At 36.5% G+C, this 19,253-nt stretch overlaps 1 protein-coding gene across 7 annotated transcripts in view; it reads right to left on the minus strand.

Moving 5' to 3' along the window:
* The window catches only part of LOC120516628 (regulator of G-protein signaling 7), a 536,263-nt gene that overhangs the window by 143,444 nt on the left and 373,566 nt on the right, over positions 1 to 19,253 (minus strand). For all 7 annotated transcript variants that reach the window (XM_039738437.1, XM_039738439.1, XM_039738434.1 and 4 more), the window contains exon 6: positions 15,432 to 15,483. In XM_039738437.1, coding sequence (XP_039594371.1) covers positions 15,432 to 15,483 — 52 coding nt within the window. The remainder of the gene's footprint in view (positions 1 to 15,431; positions 15,484 to 19,253) is intronic.

Genomic DNA, 19,253 nt, shown 5'->3' on the forward strand with positions numbered 1-19,253 from the left:
TGAAAGAATATAAAGTGTATCTACAGTACACAATAAACATAAGTCAACAAATCCAAATGCCTCTCTTGGTCTTCCTATAAACAAGCTCAGTGTTTTATTGAACTTGTGGAATACCATTTTCTGTTTCCTTCTGTACCAAACCATGTACTCCACTCTCTCTCTCAACCATGAACTGGACACTTATATCCCCACTTTTTCAAACTCCACATTCCTAGAGTCAGAGATCACTTGTAGGTAAAGACCCTCCAACTGCTTAACCTTCCATCAGTACCTGGTGTTCACCTTTGGAGTACTAAAGAACCGACCAACGGCATGAGATTAGATATATGGCACAACACCCCTTCATACCATGTGTTGAACAGTGGGACTTCTAACCCATTAACTAAATATTCCCACTATTGGCAGATTTGTATTCCCTATAGAAGACATAATACTGGCGATCACTGAGGTATGATGTGAACCAAGAAAGAGCAGCACAAGAGATACCAATAGCTGAAAGTCGGGACAGTAAAATGTTATGGTTAACTGTATCAAACGCTGCGCTTAAGTCAAGGAGATCTAGAATAACGGGCATCCCAGAATCTGCTGTTATAAGTAAGTCATTGGCTACCTTAAGGCTTGGTGGTGCCCCCTACTGGTTACGATAGATAGATAGATAGATAGATAGATAGATAGATAGATAGATAGATAGATAGATAGATAGATAGATAGCATTATAATTGTTCCCAGAGGAAAATTGTTTTTTTCCAGAAAATCAAAAAATGAATATTGTAATATCATAACAAATAACAAACCCTTCTGAAATACACACCAGAATAACTACAAAGAAAGAAAACTAAAAAGAAAGAAAAACTTTCAACTTGGCTAAAGATAAAAAAGGCAGTCAGAGTAAGGCGTTACCATTACATACCCATGATATCTGTGTTATCCATTCAATGAAAAATGGGAACGGTAACATCCTTCTCTATTATTATGAGGAGGATAAGTTAATTCTTGTTATTGAAACATGTAGAACTATAATAAATCCCTTACAAAAGTGAAAAAAGTACTGTTTGACATGTCTTAATTGAAATAATAAATGTATAAAAATGAAGTCTTGTGATGGCTTGATGTCCCATGAAGCACTGGTTCCTCCATTGGGCCCAAAGCTATTGGTGGGAACGCTCTGGCTCCATGACCCTACAACTTGATTAAGTGGGCTTGATAATGCATGGATGGAAGAACAAGGAAACTGCATTCTTAAATGATGAAAAAGTCCAACAAAAGACAAGAGCTGAACTCTAACTGTCTGTCTGTCTGGAACCAGGAATAAAATACAGAAGAATAAAATACACATTTAACAATAAATGTAGACTTCTAGGACAAACTACATGTATTGTGTGAAAACTCTAGAGAAGTTTTAGATATGTGACAAAAAGATCCCTATTTATTCCTACAGGAAGGCAGTGTGATTTCAAAGAAACAAATGAATATGCTGCTCAAGTAATTTTTTAACCTTGCATTTAATGAAGCAATTTGTTACCTTTATGGTAAATATTTGTGACAGCTATTTCACAGAGGCTATTTATATTGATTATTCAAATATTTTTTTGCTCATTTGCAAAATATCTGACATGACTGCTTTTAATATTTAATAAATCCTGTCCCTTAGTATCATGCCTTTGGCAGCAAAATTACATTTAAACTTATGTTACAATCCTAATTTTTCAGGTAGAGAATGGTTAACTGAAATTAGAGCTATAAATGTAAGGTGTTTATTAGATTTTGTAGCTATTATAAACAAGGCAGAATGTAATTGTGAGCAGAAATATTTGACATGTATGAATGCTCTTAGAAAGTAGACTTTATAGAAGACATGATACATGCAGATTTTCCATGTTACATAGACTTCCAGTTTAAATGTGAACTTTAACTTATGAAATTGTTTAGTTTACAATCCAGCTAAATAAATACACAAAACCTAAAACCTGTGGGTGCATTCATTGCTTACTTCAATTAAACAGTTAATGTCCAGACCTTTTATAGAAGCATTGTGTCATGGCCTATTTATGTTAATAATACAGAAGATATGTGAACATTTGGAGAAGAGATTTTTGAGTCCTCACTTATATTTACAGCAACTGTGACCTATTCGTATGCAACATTTCAGAGAAACTGGAAATGACAACACCATTGATCAAGTAGGGAATTGCAGCCAAACCAGCTAAGTGATGACTCACATGTATTGTATAATTCATATCAAAGAGCCGTTATTATAATGTGTGTTGATGTGAGAAACTTATTATACTTTAAAAAGATGAATATGATGTCCAGGCTTTATTTAAGTTCCCTTTCAGAGGGCCAATTTTGTGTATTTGCACTAAGCAACTTTTTTGTCAATTTATATCAGCTACCTGTCGTCACTTCTCAGGGAACTGGCCTACAGGTCAGGAATACCTTATGCCAAGATGACATTGACAAATGGCATGTCTTAGTGGCCTGTGTATCATTTTGTGATTGTACTGCACTTGGTGACTGGCTTGTTGGTAAGGTCACTGGAAGAACCCTCAGTTTTTCATATGGCCAGTACTGTTCATTATAACAGCAATCATGCCATTACATGTGCCAGGTGATAGTGTATTTCACCTATGCATGACCCCCAGAATGAAGAGAAGAGGCACTAGAGTGCCGTGAATGTTCTTGTTTGGTTGTGGAGCACAGTTGAGGACTTAGTGTATCATTAGGAGGGCTGCTCTCCCAGCCAATGAAGGTCTGCACCTTCATGATTGTATATATATATATATTTTTTTTGTTCTTTATTTTGCCTTATACAATTTCTTGTATTAGGAATTTGTTAGTTTCTGCATAACCCTTGGGGTCACAGCGCAGGGTCAGCCATTGTACAGTGCCCCTGGAGCAATTAGAGGTTAAGGATCTTGCTCAAGGACCCCAGCAGAGTAGGATATCTTTTGGCAGTGATGGGGATTCAAACTGGCAACCTTCTGGATACCAGCACAGATCCATAGCCTCAGAGCCACCACCCATATATATATATATATATATATATATATATATATACACTAATAAAAGGCAAAGCCCTCACTGACTGACTGACTCACTGACTCATCACTAATTCTCCAAGTTCCCGTGTAGGTAGAAGGCTGAAATTAGGCAGGCTCATTCCTTACAGCTTCCTTACAAAAGTTGGGCAGGTTTCATTTCGAAATTCTACGCGTAATGGTCATAACTGGAAGCTATTTTTCTCCATTTACTGTAATGGAGTTGAGCTCGAAAGCTGTGGGGCGGAGTTTCGTGTGACATCATCATGCCTCCCACGTAATCACGTGAACTGACTGTCAATGCAGTACGTAGAAAACCAGGAAGAGCTCCAAAAAGCGCTGAAGAAAACATGCATTATATAATTGAGAAGGCAGCGAAAAAATAAGAAGCGAGCGAGTGACATATACAACCATATTCATTAGTGCTGCTACTTTGGAAACAAAGCACGGTGTAAACCTAAAGTTTAAATTAAGTTCATAGACAGGCTGCCGCTGGCGTTTCTCATGCCCATGGGTAATGCGGGATACAAGTTTAATGAGACGACGCAGGATATAAACGAGAGTTTTGATCACTTTGTAACTAAGTTAAAATTGCACGTGAAGGGCTGTGCTTATGCAAATTCCAAGAGACTGTGTTTGTGGGGAACTGACAGTTAAGGCGCGTGGGGGAGTCACGTCATCATCTCCCCTCTCATTCACCTCATTTCGCTCTGAGCTGAGCTCCGCAGCTAACGCAGTAGTGATGGGAAGTTCGGATCATTTTACCGACTCGGACCTTTTAGTCTCGTTCAGCAAAATGAACAAATCTTTTTTCGAGTCAATTCGTGCAATTATCTTTCCGGCTCAGACTGCATAGTTAAGCTTATGGGGCTGTCACGTAATGATCGAACGACTCAAACCCGAAGACTCGAGTGATGAACTAATCAATTCTGTTTCCGGCTCAGACTGAGTTGGTTAAGCTTATGGGGCTGTCACGTGATAAACGAACGACTCGAAAAACCCGAAGACTCGAAACTGGTGAATCAATTCCAATACAGAAACTACAGGAAGTTGTGCAAATGCGCATTCGCGACTGAACGAATCACTCCCACGAGACGACTTGTTCTTCCTGAGTCACATTAAAGATTCGTTCAAAATGAACAAATTGTTCAAGAACGACCCATCACTATAACACAGTGTTACGGAAGCGACTTTGTGACGCTGCCACCAAATACAGAAAAATCCACAAGTTGATACACACGCTGTCTCTACAGTTTCTCCACACTGAATCCTCCAGGCACTACTTACAAATGGTTACATTGACAATCGTGTTACGTTATTTTTAAAATGTTTCCTTTTCTTAGCACAAGCACAGCTGAGAAGCTTCAATGCATGTGCTCCATAACGCGTTAAAAAATCACGCATTTAATCACACTTTGAATACAAGCAAAGGGGAACTTCTGGCAATGCATGATTTCCTGGTACACTGATTACATTGATCAGCGCTTCCCGATTCATTTTACCCTCGCACCCCCTTGGTTTGAGAAGAAGTATGAAAAAATATGAGGTTAACACGGAAAAACAGATCACCAATTGAAGCTTTATGAATAATCGATTTGCCATCAATAATTGTTTTGGTAAAGCCATACTTAGAGTAATCCTCCTTCCATTTTATAATTTTTCCGCCACTAGCCATGATTACATGAACGGTAAAAAAGTAAGAGCAAAGTGAGGGTGACTTATTCAGGCAGGCAGGCGATGGCTCAATAGCTGGAATTTGGATATAAGTAGATTCTATTTAGTCGCCAGAAATACCTTTGTTAGGAATGGAAGTTGAATTTAGTCTTTAAATTTCTATGGTAAAGAAAAAGTTATGCAATGATGACTAAATTTAACTATATAAAGTCAAAACTTTTATATATAAAGTCATTCCCGAATATATAAAGTCAAACCTTGATTATATAAAGTCACTGTTGGAATAAATAAAGTCAAAACTTGAATATATAAAGTCAACGTCGGTATATATAAAGTCAAAACTTGTTTCTGAATATATAAAGTCAAAACTTGAATATATAAAGTCATTCCCAAATATATAAAGTCAAAACCTGAGTATATAAAGACGGCATTGGAATATTTCTGAATATATAAAGTAAGCGCTGGAATATCCATCCATTTCCCAACCCGTTGAATCCGACCACAGGGTCACGGGGATCTGCTGGAGCCAATCCCAGCCAACACTGGGCGCAAGGCAGGAACCAATCCTGGGCAGGGCACATGCATCATTTTCAAAAATTTAAACAAACAGTGTTTTTTTAATTTATTTTTCTGAATACGTTTTTGTTACCTTAGTTCAGTTCAGAGTCGTTTCAATCAATAGATTTTGACTTTCACTTTATATATTCAGGAGTGAGTTTATATACTCCGATGCTGACTTTATATATTCCAGCACTGACTTTATATATTCTGACGCTGACTTTATATATTCAAGTTTTCACTTTATATATTCCAGCGATGACTTTATATATTCAAGTTTTGACTTTATATATTCGGGAATGACTTTATATATTCAAGTTTTGACTTTATATATTCACAAAATCAATGTATTTGCCTGTTTGGCACCCCATAGTATATGTGTGTGTGTATATATGTACAAAACAATTACATTTTCAATCATGTTACGATATTATTAAAATGTTTCCTTTTCTTTTTACTTCTCCGCTGCCAAGCGCGGGTATTTTGCTATATATATATATATATATATATATATATATATATATATATATATATATATATATATGTGTGTGTGTACAGGGTTGATTACTATAGTCCTTTTTTCAGGGGGGCAACCAGGTGGGGTTCAAGGCACGTTCACATACATGATTGTGAATCATAAAGGTAAATTGTGCAGAAATGTCTGTACGCTAGGTTTTATACATTTTTGGTGTATGTATTGTGCTGTTTTTGGGCATATGCATATTTTCATACTTGAACCAACACAAAGTTTTATAAATGAGATCCCCTGTAAGCAAAGCTAAAGGTCCACCAAGAGTTCCATCCTACACTCTGAAAATGTATGCAGGGTGCAGTAACCAGCACCTAATTTTATAAAGGCTTTTGGATTTGTTACTATCATCCTTTACTGCTTCAGTATGTTTTAACTGGACTAAGATGGACACTGTGCCCAAGAAATATTGATTCATAATTGAATGATTACCAACCTTATCACTGTGTTATGATTTAAAAAAAAAACTACATCAAGTGCAAGATTACTTTCTGGCACTCACACCTTCATTTTGTTGCATAACATAACTGTCTATGCCTACGTAGGACATCTAGAGCTGTGGACAGTTATCAGCACCTTTATCTTTGAATAGAGAGCAGTGACTCCACCATCACAGGCTCACACTTTTATTTCCGCACTAGAACTTCCTTACTTAGTGTATTAGTCTAATAAATTTGTTGATAATGCAATCTTATTTTGCCTTCACAATACTCCTGTTTTTCTAAACTTGGGTAGCCAACTCTGGTCATCTTGGGCTACGGTGGCTGCAGGCATTTGTTTCAATCAATTTCTTGTTTTTAAATAAAGTAATAAGTTATTCAGGCAGCTCATTCCAGCTGTCCATCTGTGCTCTCAGAAATCAGTAATAGTGTCATTTTTACTGCACTTGGAATTTCATAAAGACACTTACTCCTGCCATGACTTTTAATGACTGTTTTATCATGTAAGGTCCCATGGTGACCCTATTTTCCTCTTTATGATCTTTATTGTGTAAACCTCAATAAAATAGCTAAAATCCCATACACTTACCACTCTGAGATCATGTACTTTCCCTTCTACATCTGTAACCTCGGACAAGTTGAGTAAAGAAACAGGCAGGAGTTAAGCTACACATTTAATTATGTATTATTAACACAAATGCCCAAAATATTAAGTAAGAAGAGTACTATGTGAATATTGGCATTGTAATCTTATAGTCTAAGTAGCAGTACATCTTCTTTCCATAGGCGGCCCTTGAACAGGGTGTTGAAATAGGCCACATGCCTGTCTCAATATGGCTGCCAAGGTCTTTATCATGGTCTTCTCTTAATGGCCAGATAGGGAGAGAGAGAGACAAAGAGGTAAAGGCAAGGTGACCAACTTTATACCATTCTTACCCCAAAAAACAAACCAATGCCGGTTGTAGTACAGAATGGCCTCCGAATCAAAACCAATCATAAACAAACATATTTTAGACCAATAAAAGTAATTTTCCTGTTCCTTCCTAACCAGTTACCAATGAAAGTGTTGAGGTACAGCACATCCTCCAGTTGCTTTTTTTAGTCAGTTTATGACATTCCTGTGGTGGATAGCTTATAAACTCATGTAAGTCCAAGCATAGTCACCCTTGCCAAGCCTGGTAGGAGTTGGTGAGGTAAACATCAAAGTACCATTGTTCTCATCAATGAAGTAAAACATGCCTCCTGAAACACTGTCTACTAGTAAATTTCCTTTGTCTAGTTTACAAATAAAGACTTACAAAATATTAATCAAATTATATGCTAGAAATCACACCACCACAATGACCAATATAACATGACTCTTTGTTCAATTCAGGGTTGTAGAGGTCACCTGTCATCACAAGGCTTACATGCTCCAACACCTACACTCACAAGTCTCTTTCTTTGCACTAATCAGAAGACAAAAAGAAGACAGCAGCTCCTTTAAGTATTGTCTTGACTCGTAGTTGCACCACATGGCTAATTATGCACACTCAAGTTCTGCATATAGCTATTATAGCTCTGTGATGTCAAGCTGGCCTCGCAAAGTATAATGGGAAGCTAGGACAAAAACATTCATCTAAGACAACTGAAAGACAAATTAAACAGGAAAATATTTGGCCAAGAAGGCCACTGGCGCACATAGGATGTACATTGTGAAAAACGTTTTGGTGAATTTTGTTGACTAACACTACTGGCGATATGGCAGCAGTAAACCAGTGTTTTTGGGGAGTTTACATCACTGAAGATCCTTAGAAACATTTAAGCACATCCCAAAAAAGCAAACCCATGCCTGTGTCTTCCAAGAAAACTACAAGAATTCAATTTGAGCACTGAGCACCCTGGTTACAGTAGAAATATTAATTTAAATAATTTATTGTTAATCAATAATGAATATTAATTAATACTGATACAGTAATCCCTCCTCGATCGCAGGGGTTGCGTTCCAGAACCCCCCACGATAGATGAAAATCCGCGAAGTAGAAACCATATGTTTGTATGGTTATTTTTATATATATTTAAGCCCTTATAAACTCTCCCACACTGTTAACATTATTAGAGCCCTCTAGACATGAAATAACACCCTTTAGTCAAAAGTTTAAACTGTGCTCCATGACAAGACAGAGATGACAGTTCTTTCTCACAATTAAAAGAATGCAAACATATCTTCTCTTCAAAGGAGCGCTGTCAGGAGCAGAGAATGTCAGAGAGAGAGAGCGCGAGAGAAAAGCAAACAATCAAAAAATCAATGCATGCTTTTAAGTATGCCGAAGCACCGCGATAAAGTGGCATTTTTTAGAGGAGCGTCCGTATCCTCTAGGCAAACAGCCTCTGTGCAAACAGCCCCTCTGCTCACACCCCCTCCGTCAGGCGCAAAGAATGTAAGAGAGAAAGAAAAGCAAACAATCAAGCACCACGCAGGAAGCACATCGTATATCATTGAGGAGTTTTATTTAATATGTAATACGTGCTCTGATTGGGTAGCTTCTCAGCCATCTGCCAATAACTTCCTTTGTATGAAATCAACTGGGCAAACCAACTGAGGAAGCATGTAGCATAAATTAAAAGACCCATTGTCCGCAGAAATCCGCGAACCAGCGAAAAATCCGTGATATATATTTAGATATGCTTACATTTAAAATCCGCGATGGAGTGAAGCCGCGAAAGTCGAAGCGCGATATAGCGAGGGATCACTGTACATTCATCACACTCTGGTATTGCAACTCATCATTTTTGACATCACAAAGGCATTTAATGTTTTGCCTTCACAGCACCAAGACAATGCTGCAGTGACCCTGCAACCAATCGAGATCACTTGCCTCAAATGCTTTTTTACCCAAAATTTTTTATCTTATCAATTAGTCCCGTCAATCCTGTCGCCATCTGTCCGTAATATTTTATTTTACCGCAGTTTTTAATGTAGCATCATGACACAAATAAGCAAGTAACATTATGGATGATAAAGAATGGATTTCAGCAATAATGCTCACTTTTCTATTAAGGTAGCCATTTCCTTTGTTTTATTGCATGTGAACTACCAGTAATATTTTTCACCTACTGCTAGATATTTCTCATTATTATTGCTCTTGGGAGCAAAAATTCCAATATACTTCTGGTGAAATAAAGCTGAACTTTAATAAGGAATAAACTAAAAGTAATCATCTTTTATAATGAGCACGTAAAGTAGCATACTGTATCAACACAATTAAAGGCATTTGAGTTAATATTAGGGATTAAAATGTTTTCAGTCATGTGCTTCTGCTTATAATCCTGTTTAGGCAAATGTCTACCATCAATCAGCAATGTGAGAAAAAGGATAGCTGACAGCTATGTAGACGATCGCACACTGTAATTAAATTAAGCTTTCATTTTAAATTCTGCTAATCCATCTTTTGAAAGCCAGTCATATACTTGAAACACATACAAAGAATTATTTAAGTTATAACAGACTATTATGTTTATAATACAGACATTTTAGCAATCATACTCTGAACATACTGTATTCAATTTGAATATTTATAAACTTGCCTCACTTTGGCATGCTCTGTGATGTTTCCTGCCTTGTGCCCAGTGCTGCTGGGATTGACTCTGTGACCGTGAATTAGATTAAGTGGGGTTGAGAATGTCTTTATACTTTGCCATTTATCCATCTCCACTATTAAGGTCTACTTAAATTGTTGTTTCTGAAATGAAATTAAAAGAATACTTTAGCACAAAAATATTTTATATGTTTGGGTTACTGCCCTGCCTGGGGTTTATTTCCTGCCTTGTGCCCTGTGTTGGCTGGGATTGGCTCCAGCAGACCCCTGTGACCCTGTAGTTCGGATATAGCGGGTTGCATAATGGATGGACGGATGTTTGGGTTATTAAAATGAATCCATGGACAAGACTGTGATGACGTGAGTCTCCCCCAACATCATGCCATTCTGTCTACAGTATTTGACATTTCATGTTCAAGATCAAACGTCCATCACATATATAGAGTACATTTAAACTCTTGCTCATTTCCTAAGGATTTAACTGGCCTTGCCTCCAAAGGATATTCAGTGATTTGGATGTTTTCTTGTCTCCATTCCCTGACCCATGCTGTTCAATCTGTTATCAATTGAAATCCAAGACGGGTGATCTCCATTGAACTAATGAAGTGACTTCTAAACCTAACTGGCTGAACAAGTGATGACATAGGTATGAATACTAATGCAACCAATTATTTTGTGTTTTATATTTGTAATTAGTTTAGAGATGTATTTTCACTTTAACATTAATGGCATTTGTCCGTTAATCAATGACATAAAATGGAAGATTAAAAGTAAAAAATCCACTATTTGCTGGGGCACCTAGTCAGCAGTTGTGATATTTTGAGACAGCTGTAACCATTTTGTAATACTTAAATGATCACATATCCTGTTGAGTGGACTGTTACTTTCTCTGATTTATTTATTACTGTATGTGTACATTGAATGTAAATGCAAAAAGCTAACCATTGCTATTGACCATTTTTTGCTCTAAAATTCCTTTTAGGGTAAAGTTTTTGAAAATGTCATTCAAGTAGGGCATTAGAGCAGTTGTGACAAACACAGGCCATTCACCCAAACAAGCTCACCCGTCCCATTCCACCTAAATTGTTCAAAATGACATTGAGTCGAGATTTAATATTCCTTGAAGTCTACCCTCCACCACACTACTTGGTAATTTTTTCCATGTGTCTATAGTTCTTTGTGTGAATTTGAAATCCGCCACGGGATTAATAAAGTTTATTTAATCTAATCTAACTAAAATTTGTGTAAACTCTGCCCTTAACAAGTTTCCAACAGTATTTTAAAATAACGGCTTTGATCCACCATACTAATTCCTTTCATAATTTCCAATGCTCTTAATTTCTGTTTGCTTAAAATCAAAAGTTTCATCTCCTTCAGTCTCCCCTCAAAACTCATACCTTTCAGTGTCGGAATCAGCCTAGTTGCTCTTCTCTGGACTTTCTCAATTGTTGTGATATGGAGACCAAAACTGCATACAGTACTCTAGGCGAGGCCTCACTAGTGAGCTACAGTAATTGACTTAAGCAAAACCTCGTTTGGCTTGTACTCCACACATCACGTTATACAGCTTAACATCCTGTTATTCTTGATTGCTCCTGTACACTGTCTGGATGTTGTCAGCACATGGGGGACAATTTAGATAGATAGATAGATACTTTATTAATCCCAAGGGGAAATTCACATAATCCAGCAGCAGTATACTGATACAAAGAAACAATATTAAATTAAATAGTAATAAAAATGAAAAAAAATTAAAATAAAATTAATGTTAGCATTTACTCCCCCGGGTGGAATTGAAGAGTCGCATAGTGTGGGGGAGGAACAATCTCCTCAGTCTGTCAGTGGAGCAGGACGGTGACAAAAGTCTGTCACTGAAGCTACTCCTCTGTGGGCTCAAACAGTGTTATTCGTCAGCTAGACTGAGGGTTGGTGCTCTCACCTGATCCTCTCTCCTCTTGACATCGATTGCAACTTGTGCAGAATGCAGCTGCTAGAATCCTAACTAGGAAAAGAAAATCCGAGCGCATTTCTCCAGTTTTGATGTCACTGCACTGGTTACCTGTGTCATTCAGAATTGACTTTAAAATCCTGCTTATGATTTACAAAGCCTTAAATAATCTCGCTCCATCTTATATTTCGGAATGTCTGACACCTTACATTCCAAATTGTAACCTTAGATCTTCAAATGAGTTTCTGCTTAGAATTCCAAGAGTTAAACTTAAAAGAAGTGGTGAGGCGGCGGCCTTCTGCTGTTATGCACCTAAAATCTGAAATAGCCTGCCAATAGGAATTCGCCAGGCTGATACAGTGGAGCACTTTAAAAAACTGCTAAAAACACATTACTTTAACATGGCTTTCTCATGACTTCATTTTAGTTTAATCCTGATGCTCTGTATATTCAATTAATTATTATTACTATTCTTGGTGGCTCCAATATCTGTACTAACCCCTACTCTATTTTCTTCTGTTCTTTTTTCGGTTTTCTGTGGTTGCGATCTGCGCCACCACCACCTAATCAAAGCACTATGATGTCCCTACATTGATGGATTAAAGGCCAGAAGTCCACGTGACCGTCATCATCAAGTCCTTCCATGAGAAGCCTGAATACAATGAGGACTGATCATTTATGTTAGGTAGAATGCCTAGAGGGGGCTGTGCGGTCTTGTGGCCTGGAACCCCTGAGGCTTTTTTTTCTCTTCAGCCGTCTGGAGTTTTTTTTGTGTTTTCTGTCCTCCCTGGCATCAGACCTTACTTTTATTCTATTTTAATTAGTGTTCTCTTATTTTAATTCTTACTTTGTCTTTTTTTCTCTTTCTTCGTCATGTAAAGCACTTTGAGCTACATTATTTGTATGAAAATGTGCTATATAAATAAATATTGTTGTTGTTGTTCCTCTGCAGTTCAGCCAAAGGCCCTGCCTCTCAGTGACATCACCACCCACTGTTGACATCACTTCCGGCAAACCCTAATGACATAATTTCCGGTACCCAGAATCCTCATTCCTGCCACATCAGTTCCTGTTCCTCCCACCCTGTCACCACCTCTTCCTCCTATCCACCATATTTATAGATAAACCTCAACCTGATGATCAGTTCAGTTGTGAACTCCGCTTAAATTGAATTGTATTGTATTGTAATTCTATTGCAGGAGTAAAGTTGGACAGAGCAGAGCGACGGGCCCTAAGCAAACTCCTGTCAATCATGAAGAATCCACTGCATCCACTGAACAGGATCATCTCCAGGCAGAGGAGTAGCTTCAGTAACAGACTTTTGTCACCGTCCTGCTCCACTGACAGACTGAGGAGATCGTTCCTCCCCCACACTATGCGACTCTACAATTCCATCCGGGGGAGTAAATGCTAACATTAATTTTATTTTAATTTTTTTTCATTTTTATTACTATTTACTTTAATATTGTTTCTTTGTATCAGTATACTGCTGCTGGATTATGTGAATTTCCCCTTGGGATTAATAAAGTATCTATCTATCCATCTATCTATCTAAATAAAGAAGTGTTTCTTTTCTTTTGATGATTTTTTAGTATGCGGGTTTGCCATCCCCAAAACTTTTTCTGTCTGTTGCCTACCACAATATACATATTGAAAAGTCTCCTACAACTTCTAGATCTTTCTCAGGAGGGATGCTTTCAAGTTTAATGCCTCCTGTTGTGCATTTAAACGTGACATTTCTACTTCCTACATGAAATACGTTACATTCACTTACATTACATTTTACACAAATTGTTCTAGCATTCTATGCTGTTCAAATTATTTTCTAATGATTTGACTGGTTCTAGATTAGCTGCCATTCACCACGTTTTGTATTGTTTGCAAACTTAACCAGCTTGTCATTTATATTCCTATTCAGATGATTTATATGTTGTAGTGACCTCACTGTAACAGGTTGGAAAAGGAGACATGTAGGACAAAGAAGTTATTGTAGAACAATTTATTTGTAACCATCAGTGTCATGGCCATGAGAGACACCATCAAAGACAAAAAAAAACAAACTCCAGTTCTTCCCACAGAATCTGCTGCGCTATCCAGAAATCTCCACCTCCATTTATCAATCCCTCCACTCAGGGCACCACTCCTTTATTTACCTTTTAGTGTATCCCAACAGCAATCCTCCGTGCCGCACTCTGCCCACCCCGCTAGACTCAACAGTCCTTTTTCCTCCAGTCTTCACCCAGGCTGGGATGCTACAACATGTTAAAAAAGCAGTGGCTCCATAGGGACACCACTTTTATCATCACCTAATTCTGATAGGGTTCCTCGCACCATAACCCTCTGCTTCCTATGTTTTAGTCATGTCTACACCGCTCTGCACAGTGCGCCCCAAACTCCTACTTCTTTTAGTTTGTTGTTTAAGCTCTCATGTGGGACCTTATCAAATGCCCTCTAAAAATCAACATAAATACTATCCAATGCATCGATCTGAGCAGTATGCTTTTGTTGCTTCCTCACAGAAAGCAAGTAGAAAAACCAAAGAGTCAAATGTAGGACTACAATATAATAAATTTGACTGGAATATAAGTGATAACACTATTTAAGGCAAATACATAGTAGTATAGGCACAAATCTTGGAATTTGATTCCTCCACCACATTGGGGTTGCAGAGCGAAACACACACACACAATAAGCTATGCTCTGCAACATAAAATAAACTTTTCTTGTAATATACTCACAGAGTTTTGGGGACTAAAATTCCAATTAGTCCCACTAGGCAGGGAGTAAGTAATCATCATATTGTTAAATTGGAAAGTATAGCAAAGCAAATGTTTTGAATTATTATGGTGAAAAGGACAGCATATAACAGAATAATAAAAACAACTAGAATGCTAAAACACATTTTAAAATAATTTAAAATAATCCATTCAAAGTCAGGGCTGCACCGTACACTCAAATCCAACTTCAGCAGCAAAACCAAAATTATTACAGTATCAGAAGAAATGGATTAAAGCTGTGTGAAAATAAAATAAACACCTTTTAAGCAACAGAGAAAGTCTATAGATACAGTGTGTTACCTGTACTTTATAATACTTGGCATTTCAATAACTCTACTTAAAAACAAATTTTGCTGAACTTTAAGAATAAATTGAATACCTAAATTCAAAAAAATCTGAGAATCACACAAAGGACTTACACAGTCTGGCTTCAGTGTGTTTGAAAAAGCACACTCTGTTATACCAAAAACTTTAAATGTAACAGGAGTTTCATGGGAGTGAAAATGCACCATGCCAGTTGATTCCAATATCAATTTCTCATTTTTGTTTACGCGAAACAAGTCAAAAATAATTGGAATGAAAACTGAAATTGTAATTTTTCAGACTTTCCACAGCAAACGGCCTAAAACTGACCACTGCAGAATGTAGATAAGCCTCGGCCTCCAGTAATCAATATTAGGCTATGGCAGGCAGCATCATTTAGATCAGTTCAATGCAATATAGCGAGTTTTCATTCACCAGCAAGCAATACAGTAATTCCAAATATAATATGAAAAATGAAATGCAACATAAACACAAACTATACAATTGAAACATTATGCATTATACATGGTGTCTTTATATCATTCACTTTACATTCTGAAAGGTAGTATAATAAATATTCACCAACCATAATCCGTATTTTCTGGCTCCCAGCAGTTAGATGGCCAAAAATATGGCGTCTGTAGAAAAAAAAAACATAATTATATTACTTTGATAATACTCTAACTCCAATAAACTGTATTACTTTTAATGAATAGACAGGTATAATGTTGTAGTGGTATTTCATCATCCTTGATTCCAAATAACAATTTTTAAATAAAACACAAAATAATACAAGGTCAAAAAAAAAACAAATTTCCACCTGGGGATAAATAAAGTTTGTTCGTTCATTTTATCTATCTATCTATTTAAAAATTCTATTTATTTAAACAAGAACCGTTTTTAAGACAGCATAATGTAGCAGTGGTTAGGGACGCCGCCTTACAGATTCAGAGATTAAAAACCCATTGGCATTTGATCATATCAGTTACTAAGAGTTAAAGAACTACTGCAGGCCACCATGTTACTATGCACATGATGATCTCAGGCAACACTACATTTAAGCAAACTCTTCAAATGATCTAAAACTTTTACATGTTGTATGTATGTATTGAGGGTCCTACAATGTAAGCTGATGATTCACATCTTCAGGGTGCCATGTTTGAATCTTGGGCCCATGCTGTCCAGGTGGAGTTTCATGTTCTCTTCATGTTTGTGTGGGAATTTTCTCTGGAATCTTCTGTTTCTGTTTCAAGGTTAAATTGAAAGTTTAAATTGTTTTGGAGTGTGTGTGTGTGTGTGTGTTAGCGTACCATGTTCAAGATTGCTTGTTCCTTTTTGTGTCCAGTGGTAGGTACCAGCCTCCTACATCCTAGATAAGCATTTTGGAAAATTGATGGATGGATGCATGTGCATATTGGATATTGAAACACAATTGGAAAAAAATGGAATTAACAACTGTGAATTATTGATGTTAAAACTGATTACACTTATTCATTCAGGTAATGTTTTTATCCTAAGGAAGTTACAAACCACAAGGGTGGGTTTTCTTTTGTATTACTGCAGGTGGAGCAGAGGCACATTTACTCTAGACTATTTATTAGAGCCCACTGCATGTGTGAATCACAAAAAAAAAACAGGTGTATACGTAGATTGCACAGACATTCTTATGAATATACCATACTTTTAACAGACTACACTGTAGCCCCCTCACTGCCTCATTGTCATGTAGCTTCTAACATACTGTGGACCAGTCTCCATCAGCCATTGCCACTGTCTAACTGGGTTACAGGGGGTGCTGGAGCTTATCCCAGCTAGCATAGTGCACAAGGAAGAAACAAACCCTGTACTGGGTGCCAGCAAATCACTGGGTGAACACAAAATCACCTCCAACAACACACTAGGGCCAATTTAGCATTGAGTCTCCATTAGGCATTTTCTTCTAAATTTGACCCTCATGTGTCTGGAGAGTTTTCATGATTTTCTGTCATCAGATACAATGAGACTCCTCTATATATATAAAATCCAACATATGTCTGTCTGTATGTCTGTCCACTTTTCATGAGAGAACTACTTAATTCATTTTAAATATTAAAACAGATTCCAACACAATCATAGTGCTAGTCTACAGACCACCAGGGCCATATTCATTGTTCATGACTGAATTTAGCAACCTTTTATCTGATTTGGCTATAAATTATGATCACGTAGTACTGATGGGGGATTTTAATGTACACATTGATGTGGAAACTGACACTTTTAGCAAATGTTTTACTTATTTGTTAAATTCAGTAGGATTTTGTCAGATTGTCAAAAGTCCAACTCATAATCATAACCACACATTAGATTTAATTATAACTTACAAAGTTGAAATTCAAAATTTAAATATTATTCCATTAAATGAAGTTATTTCCAATCACTACTTAATTACATTTGATTTAGTTCCGCCAATGCCAACACACTCACAGATTAAAACAAAGACAGTGCGACATCTAGATTGTAATTCTGCTTCAAAATTTATAGATACTTTCGAGTGTAATTGTGGAAAACCATTTAGATCAGTTAACATCAAATGTAAACGTGGAAAACAATTTAGGTCAGCTAACATCACATTATAATGTGACCTTGAGAGTTGCTCTGGACGCAGTGGCTCCCCATAAAACAAAAGTGATCAAAGCACATAGAAACACTCCCTGGTTTAATGAAAATACTCGAGCTCTTAAATTAGAGTGTCGAAAACTGGAGCGCAGATGGAGAACAACAAAGCTACATGTTTTTCAAATTGTATGGACAGAGAGTGTTAAAAAATATTAAAAGCCCTCTTTAAAGCTCGCTCAGAATACCATTCTACAATAATAGATAGCAATAATAAAAATCCTCGAGTACTGTTTAGAACAGTTGCTAAATTAACAAATGGAAATCCAGATCTACAGTGCAAAATACCAACAGATATTAGCAGTACAGACTTTATAAACTTCTTCAATGAAAAAATTAAAAAGATAAGATCCCAGATCTCAGCATCACAGTACAAACTGCATACTAGCTTAGCAGACCCTGCCTCACATTGCATTCAGCACTTTAGTAATTTTAATCCTGTAACTGAGCAGGAAGTCTTAAATTTAATTTCTAAAATGAAGCCCACTACTTGTTCCCTACACTGTAAAAAATGAATCATGCGGCTTGTAATTTTCATTAAAAAAATTGATGTAATCATTAAAAATAATGTACATATTTAATTAAAAAAAACAGGTTTTCTGTGTTTCTTATAATATATTGGAGAACATTTCACTAATAAAATTAAAAAATAAATTTTACCTATTTTTTTAAGGAAATGAGTGCAATTTTTAGGCTTAATTTGAGGAACCATTTAGGCTAAAATTTTGAGGAAAAAAGGTTTCATATTTATTTTAAGAGAATTGGTCCAATTATCCGGGTTTGATTGAGTCACCTTCATTTGAATCTCAACAACGGCAGTGATCAGACAGCGTTTTGAAGGAGCAGGCGAACAGTGGAAAATATTTAGAGGTAAGTTAAGCCCCTTACTAATTTTTACATTTTATTTTGATTTCTTAAATAAGCTCCTCAGGACACCACTTATTCACGCTAGTACAGGAATTGTTTTACACTGATTTTTGAATCTGAACGACAGTGATCATTTTGGCATGTGCAACAGTGATTATGTTGAACCAGGTGTTTTAAAATAAAAGTTTACAAGTTGTTATTTGATGTGAAAATCTGAACTCAAACTCATTAGTAATAACTTCTCACATGCACGTGCTGAGGCTAGAATGGACATGTTGGTCGCTAAAGCAAAAATAACTATGGCCATGCATCGAGATTGATAGATGGGGCAGTTTCTATGATTATACTTAAAAACTTTTAAGAGTGTTGATGTGTTTATATATTCGCTTCAAATTGTAAAGATGTATTAAATTAGCGTTTAATCATTTCATGCAATATATGCATTTTTTCATTCATCCTCGATGTTAGAGGGCGCCCTCTTAAACAAAACAAGTCACAAACACCATAGAAGCAATGCAATGACGTTCCAGGAAATGATATGGACATAACCATGCTTTTGACTAGTTGAAGAATACAAACATCTTTGCAATAATTAAGGCATTATCGGTCTCCACAAAGAGTAAGATATATCTATAGCAATTTACATTTTCGCTTTGATTAATCTATGTAAAATTCGACATGAGTGAAGTTATTTGAACACATTTGAGATTTACTATAATGCAAATTTATTTAAAATTAGTCTTTAACGATATTTAAAAATGTTTAGACTTGTTTAGCAGTATTGGGTTTCTAGGCTTAAACCATTCCAATTTCATGATTTTGGTGATTAAAAATATGTAATAAAAATGTTCCACAAACCTTACATTAAATGTAAACCCTAACTACTTTT

The sequence above is a fragment of the Polypterus senegalus genome, chromosome 16 (genome assembly GCF_016835505.1).
Source record: "Polypterus senegalus isolate Bchr_013 chromosome 16, ASM1683550v1, whole genome shotgun sequence".
Classification (NCBI taxonomy): domain Eukaryota; kingdom Metazoa; phylum Chordata; class Cladistia; order Polypteriformes; family Polypteridae; genus Polypterus; species Polypterus senegalus.